Consider the following 16,081-nt stretch of genomic DNA (forward strand, 5'->3'; position numbering starts at 1 on the left):
TCGTGATCTTGTAAATCTCTATCATGTCCCCTCTAAGTCTCCGCTTCTTATGTTTATTAAAAAATTTGTTCTACTGCTCACCTTTGTCAGACATGTTCTTATAAAGAATCCAGACCTGGATGAAGCAGCTGATCCTCTTATGCCCATGTACATGTTCCCTCTCTTTTACTAAGGCGCTCCAGCCGATTTAGCACACGCTAAATGTTAACGTGTCCATAGAATATAATGGGCGTGTTAGCATTTAGCCTGAGTAAAAGGACCCCTTTGTGAGATGTGATTGATTTATTTATTTAAAACTTTTTTATACCATTTACATCAATTAAATTAAATAAAACTAAACCATATCATAAAATTGACATAATTAAACAATTTCTTCCCTTCAAATGTCATACAGCATAAGAATACAATAGCAAACATGCCCCCTCTTTTACGCACGCAGAGCTCGGGTTTTAGCGCCGGCGGCAACAACTCCGCCGGCTCACAGAATTCCCATGAGCATCGGAGCAGTTACCGCAGCTGCCGTTCGTAAAGAGAGGGATGGTTAAGCAGATTCTTTTCTTCAAATGCTGACTAATAAATCACAATAATGCAGTAACAAACAATTGAATGTGGCACCCTACTGCAGTTACGCTACATGCGATATGGGCTTTTTTTTACAGAGCAATTTATGGTAAATGAGCATAAATTAGAGAATGAGTGATATGAGTGAACGAGTGATATGAGTGAATGAGTGATAAATTAGAGAATGAGTGAACGAGTGATATGAGTGAATGAGTGATAAATTAGAGAATAAACATATATTTAAAAGTCTTTGGAAGATATTTCTAGGTGTGTGATGGGCTTTGATATTCAAGCCTGACAGCTGGGAGATATCCTTAAGCTAAATAAAGCAAATGGTCATCTGCTACATCTATTATGTTATCATGTTATCCCATGTGAGCACTTCCCAGGACCTTCTAAATCTCCACTGAGCTATCCTGCTGCCGATTGCTAGAGAAATGCAGAGACTATTTGGTCTGATCATTTCTCCTAATCAAATCCTCTGTCTCTGCATTTCTTCATATGGCCATTTGGGGGAGGATGGGCTGGGGAGGGCCTTAATGGCTGGGAGAGTGTAGATGGCTGGAGTGAGCTTTGACGGAGACTTCAGTAGTTGGAACCTAAGAGCGGTACCGGGCAGAGCTTTAGATTCTTGCCCAGAAATAGCTAAGAAGAAAAAAAATTTAAATTGAATCAGGTTGGGCAGACTAGATGGACCATTTGGGTCTTTATCTGCTGTCATCTACTATGTTACTATGTGACAGCAAAGTGGAGTCACTAACTCAAGCCTAACCAGCCCTCACATTCTGCCTGCGAGCAGACAGTGCACGGATGCAGCTCTCTCTCACCTTAAATATGCGTACTGGTTGCTGGGTAGGTCCCACTGCTGATTGTAAGTGCATTGCTGTCTGCCCGCACTGCGCTACTTGATACTGCAATGGGTTGAAGCCTGCCCGGCCAGTACTCCTTCCAGGATCCTGAATGCGTGGTTCCTCCTTCACGATCACAGTCCTGGGGTCATAACTGGGGCTGTAGCCACCTAACATTGCTTTCCGGTCAGTGGCATACTGGTGGGCATATCCATAGGCAGCATGGGTCTCTGATGGGAAATAGTGGAAGGTGCCCTTCAGCCGATCTTGCTTTGGAGGAAAGAGGTCAGAGAGGAGCTCCTCCCCCGAGTCAATGTAGGCCGCCAGGTCAATGGAATTTTCACTTTCACCGATCCCACCATTGCTGCCAAGGTCTCCCAAATTTGCCATGGGACGCCCGCTGTAAGCCATGTTCTGCCCTCGCCTCTCACACTCGTAGTAGTTCCCCTGTGACATTTTCCTTCATCCAAGCAGAGGTGACTCTACTAAAGAGACATGTTGAAGGAGACTCCTGTAGAAAAGGAATTGGAGGGGGTGATATAGAATCACAGTAAAGTCTACATCTGATAAGGGTTCATGCATATTGTCAATGCTACATATACACGGGAAAAAAGGGACCTCCAACATTTTTCCAAATAACCTAAAAACATCTTACCGCAGCATAAACTTCTGCCTAAAATTCAAGACACTTCTGGAGCTCCAGAGCATCAAATTTGCAAACCAGTTGAGCTCTTGATTAATGAAACCCCTAAATTCATTGAGTCAACAGCTCAGTAGTGTCAAACACTTCATAATGTGGGGGAGAGAGGGGGTAGACACTGGTGGAAGTGGGGTGGGAGGAAAGAGAGAGGTCAGAAGCTGGTGGAAATGGTATGGGTGGGGGAGAGAGTGGGGTAGATCTTGTATAGAAGTGGGAAGACAGATTCTAGATAGAGCAGGGGAGAGGGCAGTTGTTGGGAGGAATGGGGGTACAGAGAGGAGGGAGATGATAGAATGGGGGAAGTGAAAGGGGTGATGCTGGATGGAAGGAAAGGGGGAGAGAGAGGGCAGATGTTATATGGAAGGGAAGAGATACAAAGAGGATGGAAATATTGATGGAAGGGGAGAGAGGAGAGATGCATGAATGGAATGTTGCTACTCTTTGGGGTTCTGGAATCTTTTGTTACTCTTTGGGATTCTGGAATGTTGCTACTCTTTGGGTTTTGGCCAGGTATTAGTGACCTGGATTGGCCACCATGAGAACAGGCTACTGGGCTTGATGGACCATTTGTCTGACCCAGTAAGGCTGTTCTTATGTTAAGGCTGAAGTTGGACTTGTTATACTACGTAGCATTCAACAATAATGTTTCAATAATAGCAAAGGAATTTTTAAGGGGTCTCATTTTCCCCCCGGAAAATGTGTATACGATGCCTGGTAGGACTGGCCACAGATTATTCATGCCATATTAGTAACACCATAATACCACATACCTAAAACATCTTCTACAGCTCTATATAACGAAGAAATTCTCTGACTACAAAGCCTGTAAATACAATACAATTTCGTAGAGCACAGTGGGTGAGATAATCTGGTGGAAAAACTCTCTTGTCATGGAATAATCTTCTCTTGAACTGAAAATGAGGAAAGAGTTTGTTGCTGTTGAAGAAGAAACTTAAACCATAGCTGTTTGATGAAGTTTCAAGGAACGATTAGAGGTGGTTTTGTGAGCTTTTTATCTGCTGCTAAGATGGATAAAATGGGACCCTGTCTTAAAATAGCCTTAACAGTAGCACACATTGATTAATTCCCTCCTTAATACGTCTCTTATACATTTAATTGGTTTGATTATAGTTGTAATTAAAAGACGGTATTAATTTTTTTCAATTTGTAATATTGCGTAGCATGTAATTTACCCCTTACAAGGCAGGGGTAAGTTACATGCTTGGGGTGATAGTGTCCAAAGATCTAAAGGTGAAAAAACAGTGTGACAAGGCAGTGGCTGCTGCCAAAAGGATGCTGGGCTGTACAAAGAGAGGCATTGCCAGTAGAAGGAAGAAGGTGTTGATGCCCCTGTACAGGGCGTTGGTAAGGCCCCACTTGGAGTATTGTGTTCAGTTTTGGAGACCGTATCTGGCGAAGGACACAAAAAGGCTTGAGATGGTCCAGAGGAGGACGACGAAAATGATAGGAGGTTTGTGCTAAAAGACATATGAGGAGAGACTGGAAGCCCTGAATATGTATATCTTAGGGGAAAAGAGGGACAGGGGAGATACGATTCAGATGTTCAAATACTTGAAAGGTATTAATGTAGAACAAAATCTTTCTCAGAGAAAGGAAAATGGTAAAACCAGAGGACATAATTTGAGGTTGAGGGGTGGTAGATTCAGGGGCAATGTTAGGAAATTCTACTTTACGGAGAGGGTGGTGGATGCCTGGAATGCGCTCCTGGTGGAATGGTTGTGGAGAGGAAAACGGTGACAGAGTTCAAAGAAGCGTGGGATGAACACAGAGGATCTAGAATCAGAAAATAATAGTAAATATTGAAGAACTAAGGCCAGTACTGGGCAGACTTGCACGGTCTGTGTCTCTATATGGCCGTTTGGGGGAGGATGGGCTGGGGAGGGCTTCAATGGCTGGGAGGGTGTAGCTTTGACGGAGACTTCAGTAGTTGGATCCCAAGCACGGTACCGGGTAGAACTTTGGATTCTTGCCCAGAAATAGCTCAGAAGATTTAAATTGAATCCGGTTGAACAGACTGGATGGACCATTCGGGTCCTTATCTGCCGTCATCTACTATGTTACAAAACCATCGCGCCAGCCGCAGCAGTAACAGCTCCGACGCTTATAGGAATTCTATGAGCGTCGCAGCTGTTACTGTTGCGGCCAGCGCTAAAAAACGCACTACGGTTTTGTAAAAGGGGGAGGGAGGTATTTATTTGTGATATGTTGTTCAAACATTCTTTTACAGTGAAATGTTCTCTGAGACTTCTGTACTTAGATAATCGAAAGAAGGAGTGATGATGATGTGCGGATAGCTGATGTCATTTTGGTTTTATCTGTGAAGATTATGGCCCTCGTTTACTAGGGCGCCAACCGATTACGCTAAACGCTAACACAGGCACGTCAGTCGATGGACGCATTAGCGTTTAGTGCGCTCTGCTTAGGTTCTATGTGGAATAGAAATTTTAAAATAAAGAAATAAACGTACTGTTTATTGTCAATATTTTTGGGGAATTATCTGGCTTAATCTACTATCTCTTAATTTCCGAACCGCACGGTTGCTGCGGTATATAAGAAATCATGCTATGCTAAGTTAAGGTTTGCTTTCAAGATATTAGATTTTATTATTTTGCTTTTATACTAGATTACATAACCGTCACCTACTTCCTGCAGGTTAGATATAGTGCAAAGTGAAAATATTAAGAGTATGAGCACTCAACTCGTGCTACCCATATTCCCCAAACTCTGTACAAGAATGGGACACTGAATTCCCAATATCCCCAAAAGACGATGATGGTTTAGAAAAACTGGGGCGCATGCCGGTAGCATCTGAAGTGCTACAACTTACCTCTCCCAAGATCCACAAAGGCGTCTCTCCTGCTACTTTACCTCTTGCAGAATGTTGCCAAAATGGACGTCCCTAATCCACAAAGCAAACTGCAAGATGCAAAAAGCCAAAGTCCCTGCTAGTTCTAATGGAATTTGAGTTTCTAGGGTGGAAGAAAGCACTTCAGTCCAGTTGGGTAGACGGTGTTGAAGACAGTCAATGTCCCTTCACCACCCCATCGTGCCTGCTCCTTTTGACATCTGCAACAGGAGAAAAGATGGACAAATGCATCATTTAAACTAAGCCCAAGTCCCCCCACCCCTACCAATAAACCACGGTCCATTTCCACACCCCTCCATCTAACCTTCTCCCGCCCCCAACCTCTCCTCAGAACTTTTCATCACCTCAGCCACAGATTTCTTCACTTTCCCTGACAGTGACACAACTGATGCTTGTCCTTTGAGTACGACAACCTGAAATAATACACAGAAAAAGGCAAAATGACAGCAGATAAAGACCATGTGGTCTTTCTAGTCTGCCTATCCACACCATCCACTACATCTTTCTGTCCTTTGGAGGTCCTCTGCCATCCACTATATCTTCCTCGGCCTCGTAGAGATGTTGGCTGAGAGACGACTGGATTTTTAATTTTATATACCACATTTATGCTTTAGTGTCAAAGCAGTTTACATGTAACAATTAGCAATAACATTTCAAAAAACACATTCATGAAAACACTGTTGAAATAGCCAAGTCTTTAAACATTTTGTGAAAACTAAGGCAGGAAGAGGCATTTTGAAGTTCTTCAGGCAGCGTTCCAAAGCAAAGGTCTCACATATGTGAATACCTTCCTTTTCTAGTCTTTGAAAGCTTAATAATCGCAAGACCTGGAAGCCGAAGAAGACTCTTTTGGGATGAATGCAGCTGATCAGAAAGGTAGGTTGGAAGTCTCACACAAAGCAATTTATATACGAAACACATCATCTTAAAAGTGATGGCTGCAGCCACAGGCAGCCGGTGCAACACTGGTGTAATACGTTCAAATCTCTTAGTCCCAGTTATCAATCAAGCTGCTCTGTTTTCTTGTTATTTAACAAGCTTATATCCCACCTAAAACTTAAGCAGGTTACAAGAATACATACATAGAATATAAATAAAATCAATAACAGAAAATAATGGGTATATATTGAAGGAATTAAGGCCAGTACTGGACATTCAGTTGAGGATGGGCTGGGGAGGGCTTCGATGGCTGGGACGGTTTAGATGAGCTAGTGTGGGCTTTGACGGAGACTCTAGTGGATGGAACCTAAGCACACTACCGGGCAGAGCTCTGGGTTTCTGGCCCAGAAATATCTATGAAAAAAGGACCATTTGGATTAAATGATTAATTTATGGAGCATGTACGGTTGGGCAGACTGGATGCCGTCATTTACTATGTTAATAAAAGTTCAGGTGTTGGAAGTTAGATTTTCTGAGTGCAGTCAAATGAGAGTTGCAGTAGTCTAGCCTTCTAGTGCTGAAAGCATGGACTAGTTTTTCAAATTCCCTTCTGTCAGCAAAGGCTTCAGCTGTCATATCATCTAAAAATGGGAAAAAAAGCACAATTTCACAACATTACCTTTCTGAAGGAAAGAAGGGACAGATGGCCAGCAATCACATACTCCCCCACCCAGCCAGGCTTGGAGCCCATGGTGTACATCTCTGCTGGCACACCTTCGACTAACCTGGTTACCAGCTCAAGCTAGAATACGGTTTACTTTGGGTTGCCCTTTTTTCAACATTTTTGGTCCGGTCCCAAACATCTGGCTGAGCTCTTTTCATTCTCCAAATTAATCGCACCACTCAGATCAAAAGACATTTTTCTGCTCTATTTCTCCTCAGCTAAACGTTTTTTGAATTTAGGAATTCTTTACCTTTTGGTTTTAAGATCTCTAATACCTTATTCTTGATTTTGACCTTCACTTAAAACATTTTGGTTTATGTTTACTTGCTATTTTTTTGTAATTCAGGATATGCCCTTGCTTAATGCTTTGAACCGCGGGGTGGGAGGGGGAGGGGGGATTTGGCAAAATATAAGCGTGGTAAAGATTAGATTAATGTTGGGTGTCAGGCTTGGGACTTGTAAGTGCTTCCTAAGATATAGAGGGATACAAAAGAAAAAAGGTCTCCTGCCATAGACCCCCCAAGTGCGAGTAGAAAAATATGAATATATATGTCATTTTTTTTGAGAAAGAGAGCAAGAGAAGGACCAGAGACAGAGAGCTTTATAACCCTAGAGTAGCTAGACATTCAGAACACAGTGGTTGCTGAGACCCCAGACTGTTCCATATTGAGAGTCCAATATCTTTTATAAATTGCCACCTTGACTCAAGCCTCCTAACTAGTGCTGCCCGATTCACGATTCGAATTGGTTCGTTTTTGTAAAAAAAACGGACTTAGCGATTCATCCCGATTAAAGTTCATTCTTTTTTCACAGCCGGCCGCCGGACTCCGGACTCGTTCCCATCTAATGTAACTTCTGGTTTTGCAAAACCGGAAGTTACATCAGAAGAAACGAAAGGGCATGGGAGCGTCGAGGGGGAGCGAGCAGACCTCGTGCAGCAGACCAGTCGGAAACAAAGGGTATTTTTTGGCTGTCTTCGCATTTCTCCTCTCTTCCCCACAAATCCACATCCAGTCGAGTAAGTAACTGAACCGGCAGGGAGGGCTGAGAATCAGCAGGGGGGGGCAGAGAATCGGTAGGGAGTGCTCAGAATCAGCAGGGGGGGTTGAGAATCGGCAGGGGGGCTGGTGAGTCTTGGGGCTGGGGATGGAAGCTGGGAATTTTTGATATGATATTGCCTTGGTTAAATGAAATGTTTAAACTTAAAAAGCTGAATCGAATCGAATCAAAAAATCGATTCAACAGGGTGAATCGAATCGATTCAAAATATTTTTCTCTGAATTGGGCAGCACTACTCCTAACTGCTCTACCTCAAGGTTCAACAAATCAAATGCCTAAAGACACAGAAAACAAACTTACAAAATCTATATTGACAAGCGTATTGAGACCTGTAGGAACTTAAGTTGCATTATTTTGTCGCTAAGGAAGTAGCACAAATTTGCTGGTCTCTAGAAAAAGTTGCTCAAGAGCTACACCCACTTACAGCATCCGTGTTAACAAGATCTGTAGGAATGACTTGTGGGGCCTTCATTAACAAGGTTGGATTTTGATTTACTGCTCCAAGCGTTTTTGTCTTGAGATTAACATTATCAGAACTCGGGAGGCTATGGATATGAACAGGTTGTCCACGGATATTGAGTACAGAGAAGACAACCATTTGGGGAGGAGGCCCGGGGGGGGGGGTGGATGAAGGGGGCCCCTTATTTCCTCTCAGTTCTTCCCCTTCCCTCGCAGCTGTGTTTAAATCATACCTTTGCTTGTTGGGATCCCCAAGCTCCACCAGCCGAAAAGGTCCGTTGCCTCAGCCCTTTCCGAGCTGCCCGAATAGCATACAAATTGATATGTGCTTCAGCTGCAGACACCCACACGCCTGCACGTGTAAGATGGCTGGCTTCAGCAGCCAAAGACTGCCACCAGCTTCAACACTATTTAGGCAACACGGGTGGAGGCTGGGACAGCGGACCTCTTCAGCTGGTGGGGCTTGGGCATCGTCATCAGCCATTAACTTGTTGATGGAATTTTGAAGGAGGCTTGAAACCAAAGTGGGGAGAGGGGGGGCAGGCTCCCCGAGACTCATGGCTTTGCCCCTAGAGTATCACCATTTAATTTATGTATGTTTTTATTGTAACCTGCCTAGTTAACTCCTAAGTCATTAAATAGCTCCACAAAGATGCCGGAGTCAGCAACAGGTGAAATCCTCCTGGATGGTGTCAGAGACGTAACAAACTGGATAAAACAACGCAACTTCTATTGAGTGAGAGATAAAATCCAATCTGAAATGAGGCCCCATATTCTATGGCCTGTGCAAGATCCACAAACCAGTCATCCCACACTTTTTCACAGAAAGAGTAGGTGATGGAATTCAAGAATACTTGAGATAAACACAGAAAGGTTGGAATCCAATGAAAAGAAAATTGAAATGACCTCAGAACTGGACTAAGCTTTGACAGCAGCTCTAAAGGTTGAGAGGAAGGACCAATGCCAGGCCTTCTTCTATGGTCTAGGTCCCATAAATGGCAAAGACCGATCAGGGGCTTTGACAGCAACTCCCGTAGTTGGGAAGTAGGATCAGTGCGGGGCAGACTCTAATTGTCTGTGCCTCAAAATTGGCTGCGAGAAAAGAAGATAAAGTATACCAGTGGTCTGAAGCAATTATACTGGTTGGCGCTTCTATTTCGGGTGCAGCATAAAGTTATTTTTGATGTCCATCAGACTGTTTACCACGAAATGCCATGGTATTTTCGACAAGCCTAATAGATCTTTACGATCTGAAACTCAAAGACTATTAAATCCAATAGTACAGGGAAATTATATACTAAATTCGATACTAGAAAGAAGAGCGATGACATTCTGTATTGCTGGTGTCAAAATGTGGAATGCTCTGGTGGGCCAGTTGCGCCTGTGTGTAAACCAGTTTCAATTTAAGAAACAATTAAAAACTCAGTTGTTTGCTACTGTATTTCTGTGAACATAAGAATAGGCTTACTGGGTCAGACCATCAAGCCCAGTAGCCCGCCCTCACGGTGGCCAATCCAGGTCACTAGTACCTGGCCAAAGAGTAGCAACATTCCATGCTACTGATCCAGGGCAAGCAGTGGCTTCCCCCGTGTCTTTCTCAATAACAGACTTTTCCTCCAGGAACTTGTCCAAACCTTTCTTAAAACCAGCTACGCAATCCGCTCTTACCACATCCTCTGGCAACGCGTTTCAGAGCTTAACTATTCTGAGTGAATAAATATTTCCTCCTATTGGTTTTAAAAGTATTTCCTTGTAACTTCATCGAGTGTCCCCTAGTCTTTGTAATTTTTTACGGACTGAAAAATCAATCCACTTGGACCCGTTCTACTCCACTCAGGATTTTGTAGACTTCAATCCTATCTCTCCTCAGCCGTTTCTTTTCCAAACTGAAGAGCCCTAACTTTTTTTGTCTTTCCTCATACGAGAGGAGTTCCATCCCCTTTATCATCTTGGTCGTTCTTCTTTGAACCTTTTCTAGCGCCACTATATCTTTCTTGAGATAAGGAGCCCAGAATAGAATGCAAACTCCAGATGAGGTCGCACCATGGATACAGGGGCATTATAACATTCTAACCATCCCTTTTTAAATAATTCCTAGCATCCTGTTTGCTTTTTTGGCTGCCACCACACATTGAGTGGAAGGTTTCATCGTATTGGCTACGATGACACCCAGATCCTTTTCTTGGTCACTAACCCCCAAGGTGGACCCTAGCATCCGGTAACTGTGATTTGGGTTATTCTTCCCAATGTGCATCACTTTGCATTTGTCCACATTGGGAATTGTTAGCCATCATTTGAAAAGAAGAAACTGTTTAACTATACTGTACTATACTATACTTTGGGGAAAAGGCAGGAGAGATATGATAGAGACGTTTAAATACCTGTGTAATGTAAATGCACGAGTCGAGTCTCTTTCATTTGAAAGGAAACTCTGCAATGAGAGGGCATAGGATGAAGATAACAAGTGATAGGCTCCGGAGTAATCTAAGGAAATACTTTTTTTACGGAAAGGGTGGTAGATGCGTGGACGTGGAGCAGTCTCCCGGAAGAGGTGGTAGAGACAGAGACTGTGTCTGAATTCAAGAGGGCCTGGGATAGGCACGTGGGATCTCTCGGAGAGAGACAGAGATAATGCTTGCTGTGGATGGGCAGAATGGATGGGCCATTTGGCCTTCATGTTCTATGATCTATGTTTCTATGCAGATTTTAAGATTTTAGTTTGTCTCTTATTTTATGTATGTTTTTATTGATGTAAGCTGTTTAGTTTATTGTAAATAGTATTTTTTAAAAAGCCCAAAAGTTTTAAATAAATAACTAAATAATCGTGATGAGGTGGAGCCTGGCCAGAGTGCCAGATTTAACTCTGGCCTCCTTGTAAGGGAGACTGGATGGACCGAGCAGGTCTTTTATCTACTGACATTTGCTATGTTACTGCATCATGTCACATCGTAAGTGCATTAAACTCCCTGACCAACCCTGTAACCCACCGTCTGGCTTAAAAACTAAGAACTTTAACATAACATGCCCCCCCCCAAAGATCTGGGCATTTCGTAGACAATAAGTTGAAATCTACTGCCCAAAGTGTGATGGCGGTCAAAAAAGCAAATAGGATGCTAGGAATTATTTAAAAAGGGATGGCTAACAAGACTAGGAATGTTATAATGCCCCTATATTGCTCCATGGTGCGACCTCATCTGGAGTACTGCGTTCAATTCTGGTCTCCTTATCTCAAAAAAGATATAGCGGCACTAGAAAAGGTTCAAAGAAGAGCGACCAAGATGATAAAGGGGATGGAACTCCTCTCGTATGAGGAAAGACAAAAAAAGTTAGAGCTCTTCAGCTTGGAAAAGAGATGGCTGAGGGGAAATAGGATTGAAGTCTACAAAATCTTGAGTGGAGTAGAACGGGTACAAGTGGATCGATTTTTCACTCCGTCAAAAATTACAACGACTAAGGGGACACTCGATGAAGTTACAGGAAAATACTTTTAAAACCAATTGGAGAAAACTTTTTTTCACTCAGAGAATAGTTAAGCTCTGGAACGCATTGCCAGAGGATATGGTAAGAGCGGATAGCGTAGCTGGTTTTAAGAAAGGTTTGGACAAGTTCCTGGAGGAAAAGTCCATAGTCTGTTATTGAGAAAGACACAGGGAAAGCCTCTGCTTGCACTGGATTGGTAGTATGGAATGTTGCTACTCCTTGGGTTTTGGCCAGGTACTAGTGACCTGGATTGGCCACCGTGAGAATGGGTTACTGGGCTTGATGGACCATTGGTCTGACCCAATAAGGCTATTCTTAAGTTCTTATTAGCAGCCTGTGACCAAGAGAATTTGTGCCCCACAAGCTTTCCCACCTCAGCCAATCAGGTTTGAGAAACCACTATATAGAAGACAACGCTGGAAGGTTCACAGCATATCCTGAAAAAAAGCCACAACATGGTGGCTGACATGTCGGTTCAACAATTAGCTTGGCGCTGTAGTTTTAATCCTCGTGGGTCTGAGGATGGGCACAGGCAGTGGCTTAGTAAATGGGGGAGCTGGCACCCCTCCTTCTCTCCACCCCGCCTCCCCTCGCCACACACGCGCGCCCCCACTTCCTTTCCCGCCTACCTCGAGTTGTTCACCACCATGTGCTCCTCGCGACTGCGTCATCTCTCCCGCTGACGTCACTTCTGGATGCCATGCTTAGGAAACGGCATTAGAGGAAGAGCCGCCGGGGTCACGAGGAGCACATGGTGGTGAACACCTGGAGGTACGGGGGAAGGGCGGGGGAGGAGCAGGGGGTGGAGATGAGGGCTGGGGAGGGGCACCACCCCCTCTTACCCTTGCTACGCCACTGGACGCAGATGGTTCCCCTTGATGGATACCACATCCCGGCAGGTATGTCTCTTAGCAATGACCCACACCTCTCCCCCTCCCTTCCAAGGCATAATAACATTCCCATGAATGATTTGATCTTATTCTGGGCAACTGGCCCAAAAACCGTTTGCTATAGAGAATTCATGGATGAACTGCACCAGTAGAAGTGGCAGGAAGTCCTCAATAAAGCCCTCTGCAAGAGTGAACCAGAACATTTCAGTCTACACCAGTGGTCTCAAACTCAAACCCTTTGCAGGGCCACATTTTGGATTTGTAGGTACTTGGGAGGGCCTCAGAAAAAAAATGTCTTATTAAAGAAATTACAATTTTGCATGAGGTAAAACTCTTTATAGTTTGTAAATCTTTTCTTTTGGTAAGTTTTAATAATAATATTGTAATTTATAGCTAAAGAGACATATGATTAAGAAACGGTTTTATTTTACTTTTGTGATTATGATAAACATACCGAGGGCCTCAAAATAGTATGTAGGAGGCCCCTGGGCTGCAAGTTTGAGACCACTGGTCTACATCTTCTTTAGAAGAGATGCAATGTGTTTGTTTTGTTTTTTTCAGAGTGTACCTTTAAAATATAACCGTTTGGTTTTTAAACAACAAATTTCAAGACTCCTGAGTACCGAAACGCACGCAGCGTTGAGTGGATGAATGGTTTTATGTCACTGACAATAAAGACCCCGACTGGAACATCTCGACCTTCCCACTTTGTTTTCCTCATTTGCATTGATGAGAATTCATGGAGAAGCATCTGTTTAGAGGACTGAACGGGAGAAGAGAACTAGAGGTCATGCTGGAAGCGTGAGGCTGTGGAGAATGTTGGTGGAGTGCAGTCTGTGGAGGGGAGCTGTGGGAAATGGTGGAGGAGTGCTGGCTGGGGATCCCCCTCCCCAGACAGCTCCCCTCCACAGACTGTATATTACAGTTCCCCCTCATCCTGCAGGCTGCACTCCCCCCCCTCTTTAGCCAGCACTCCTCCACCATTTACCACAGCTCCCCTCCATAGACTGTATATTACAGCTCCCCCTCACCCTGCAGGCTGCACTCCCCCCCTCTCCTCCACCATTTCCCACAGTTCCCCTCCACAGACTGTATATTACAGCTCTCCCTCACCCTGCAGGCTGCACTCCCCCCCCCCTCTCTAGCCAGCACTCCTCCACCATTTCCCACAGCTCCCCTCCACAGATTGTATATTACAGTTCCCCCTCACCCTGCAGGCTGCACTTCCCCCTCCAGCCAGCACTTTTCCACCATTCCCTACAGCTTCTCCCTCCCAGCCAGCACTCCACCATTTCCTACAGCTTCCCCCAGCTGTAGGGAATGGTGGAGGAGTGCTGGCTGAAGGGGGGGGGAGTGCAGCCTGCAGGGTGAGGGGGAACTATAATATACTGTGGAAGATTACATCCCCTGCATAAAACACAAGCTCTACAACATGATTTATAAAATCAAGAGGAAACAGCTTCTACTCTTGATTTTCTGAGAAACACGAAACAAGAAGTATCCACACACCAGATACAATCATGTACTAGATATTAAACAGGAAGTAACAACAGGATATGACTAGTCGGCTTTCTGGCTTCCCTACGTCAGCTTCGGACATACAACAGCCTGTGAGAAACGAGAAGAAGCTATTGAGCCTGAGCCCTGCGGAAAAAAGACAGATGGAAGGTGGGCTGGAAAAGAGAGAGACATTGGGCCTGGATAATTCCCACGGCTGACACCTACTGTGGATATTCAATGCCGAACTGTTTCCGGGGACCAGCATTGAATATCTGAGGGGTGGGGGTTTTTATGGTCACTAGAAAGTTAACTGGCTAAGTAAGTGTTCAGCACTGGTTACGTTTTTAGCGGCAAAAGATAGGACTGCTGTTTATGCAATCTGATTTGGCCGCTAAAACTTTGCTGCCCAGTGCTAAATATTGCTGGTTGATGCATGATATAGTTTAATGTTTAGCCGATAACCAGTTATCTCGTACTGAATGTTCACATTTAACTGGTCAGCGTCATTGAGTGAGTTGTGAATACATCCACAAGAGTCCTCACCTACAGTTTTACCTTATAGATAATCATCTTTTATTACAGTTAAAACAATCAATCATGAAAAATAACAAAATATGAGCTTGTCCCATAAATATAAAATCTATAACCAAGTATTCCAGAGATTTCTGACAATCCAGAGGAAGGAGACTGTCCAGAAGACACCTACAGAGCGACAGCAGGGGGCAGAGAATCTTGGCTAAGTCCTGGAAATGGATCATTGACGTCCTGGGCCAGGTGGTTCTCTGTGAGAAGCAGAGATGGTCGTGGAGAAGCCACAGCAGGAGAGGGCTCAATTAAGCATACATGAGAATACTTCTCTAACTTCCTCACCGGAGGGCGCTGTCTCCTTACTTGTCAGATCTGGTAGATTTCAGGATGGTGTGCAGGAAAGGGGAAGGAGAGTTCCTTGCAGTGCAATTCAAAGGAGACTTTATACAGGACAAAGCCCCACTATATACATTTTATATATATATATAAAAAAAGGATGTGTCTAAGCAGGGAGGGGGAAGCAAATTTTCCCCCCACCCCCAGTGAAAGTTAAGGAGAACTTCTCCACATTCTCCGGATCCTCCGCCAGGGAGGGGTGAGTCAATACCTGTGTTCTGTAAGGCAGCAGTTTGAGCTTGACTAAAGTCACACAGACGCAGGATGGGCACACGCGTATGTCGTGTTTCCCCGCCTCCCTGACATTTCAGGTGGTGAGGAAAGAGTCCACAGTTCCACCATGGTATATTTGTGGCCTAGCTGGTGGGAAGTGAAGGGCTGGAGAATCTCTTCAGGAATGAGTGCTGTTGAAGGCCTCCTTCTCCTCCTCTTCTTCTGTCTGCTTACAGATGGAGGTAGACTCCTCTTTATCACTTCCATCCATCTGTGGATAGACCACCATACACAACTTCTGTCCCGCAAGGGTCAGGGACTCTGCAGGGGGTGCACAAAAGGTTACAGTTATAAGTGATGCCAGCACCGCATACTCCACCCCTGCCACAAAGGCGCTCTCTTGTAGACACCTATTTCATCATCAACATTTGACAGTATTGCTACAAACAATTATTCTAGCACAGGTAGGGTTACCAGATTTTCCGTTTGGAAAATCTAGACCCCCCTTAGACCCGCCCCCAGGCCAGCCCAGTTTCACCCATCTCCGCCCCCAATCCTGCCCTAGCCACGCCCCCTGCTGCTTGCTCTGGTCAGGCAGGAGGTCATGCATGTGCGCGTGATGTCATTGCGTTGCCCTCCTGCCTGACGGTGATTTCAAGGGAGGCTTTTCAAAACCCGGACAAAGTGCCCCGTGGAAATCCGGACATCTGGTAACCCTAAGCCCAGGGGTAGGCAATTCCGGTCCTCGAGAGCCGGAACCAGGTCAGGTTTTCAGGATATCCACAATCAATATGCATGAGATAGATTTGCATCTCAAGGAGGCGGTGCATGCAAATCCATCTCGTACATATTCATTGTGGATAAACTGAAAACCTGACCTGGCTCCGGCTCTCGAGGACCGGAATTGCCTACCCCAGTGCTAGCACAATTGGACTATTGCAATTCTGTCTGTGTAGG

At 44.6% G+C, this 16,081-nt stretch overlaps 2 protein-coding genes across 3 annotated transcripts in view; both read right to left on the bottom strand.

The window, feature by feature from the left end:
• CEBPE (CCAAT enhancer binding protein epsilon) overlaps positions 1-16,081 on the bottom strand; it is a 33,261-nt gene that overhangs the window by 5,680 nt on the left and 11,500 nt on the right. The window contains exons 2-3 of the mRNA XM_033924530.1: positions 4,958-5,196; positions 1,389-1,920 (exon numbers count right to left, since the gene is read on the bottom strand). Coding sequence (XP_033780421.1) covers positions 1,389-1,865 — 477 coding nt within the window. The 5' untranslated portion in view covers positions 1,866-1,920; positions 4,958-5,196. The remainder of the gene's footprint in view (positions 1-1,388; positions 1,921-4,957; positions 5,197-16,081) is intronic.
• SLC7A8 (solute carrier family 7 member 8) overlaps positions 14,532-16,081 on the bottom strand; it is a 47,312-nt gene continuing 45,762 nt past the window's right edge. For both annotated transcript variants that reach the window (XM_033924528.1, XM_033924529.1), the window contains one exon: positions 14,532-15,445. In XM_033924528.1, coding sequence (XP_033780419.1) covers positions 15,303-15,445 — 143 coding nt within the window. In that variant the 3' untranslated portion in view covers positions 14,532-15,302. The remainder of the gene's footprint in view (positions 15,446-16,081) is intronic.

Source organism: Geotrypetes seraphini, chromosome 16 (assembly GCF_902459505.1).
Source record: "Geotrypetes seraphini chromosome 16, aGeoSer1.1, whole genome shotgun sequence".
Classification (NCBI taxonomy): domain Eukaryota; kingdom Metazoa; phylum Chordata; class Amphibia; order Gymnophiona; family Dermophiidae; genus Geotrypetes; species Geotrypetes seraphini.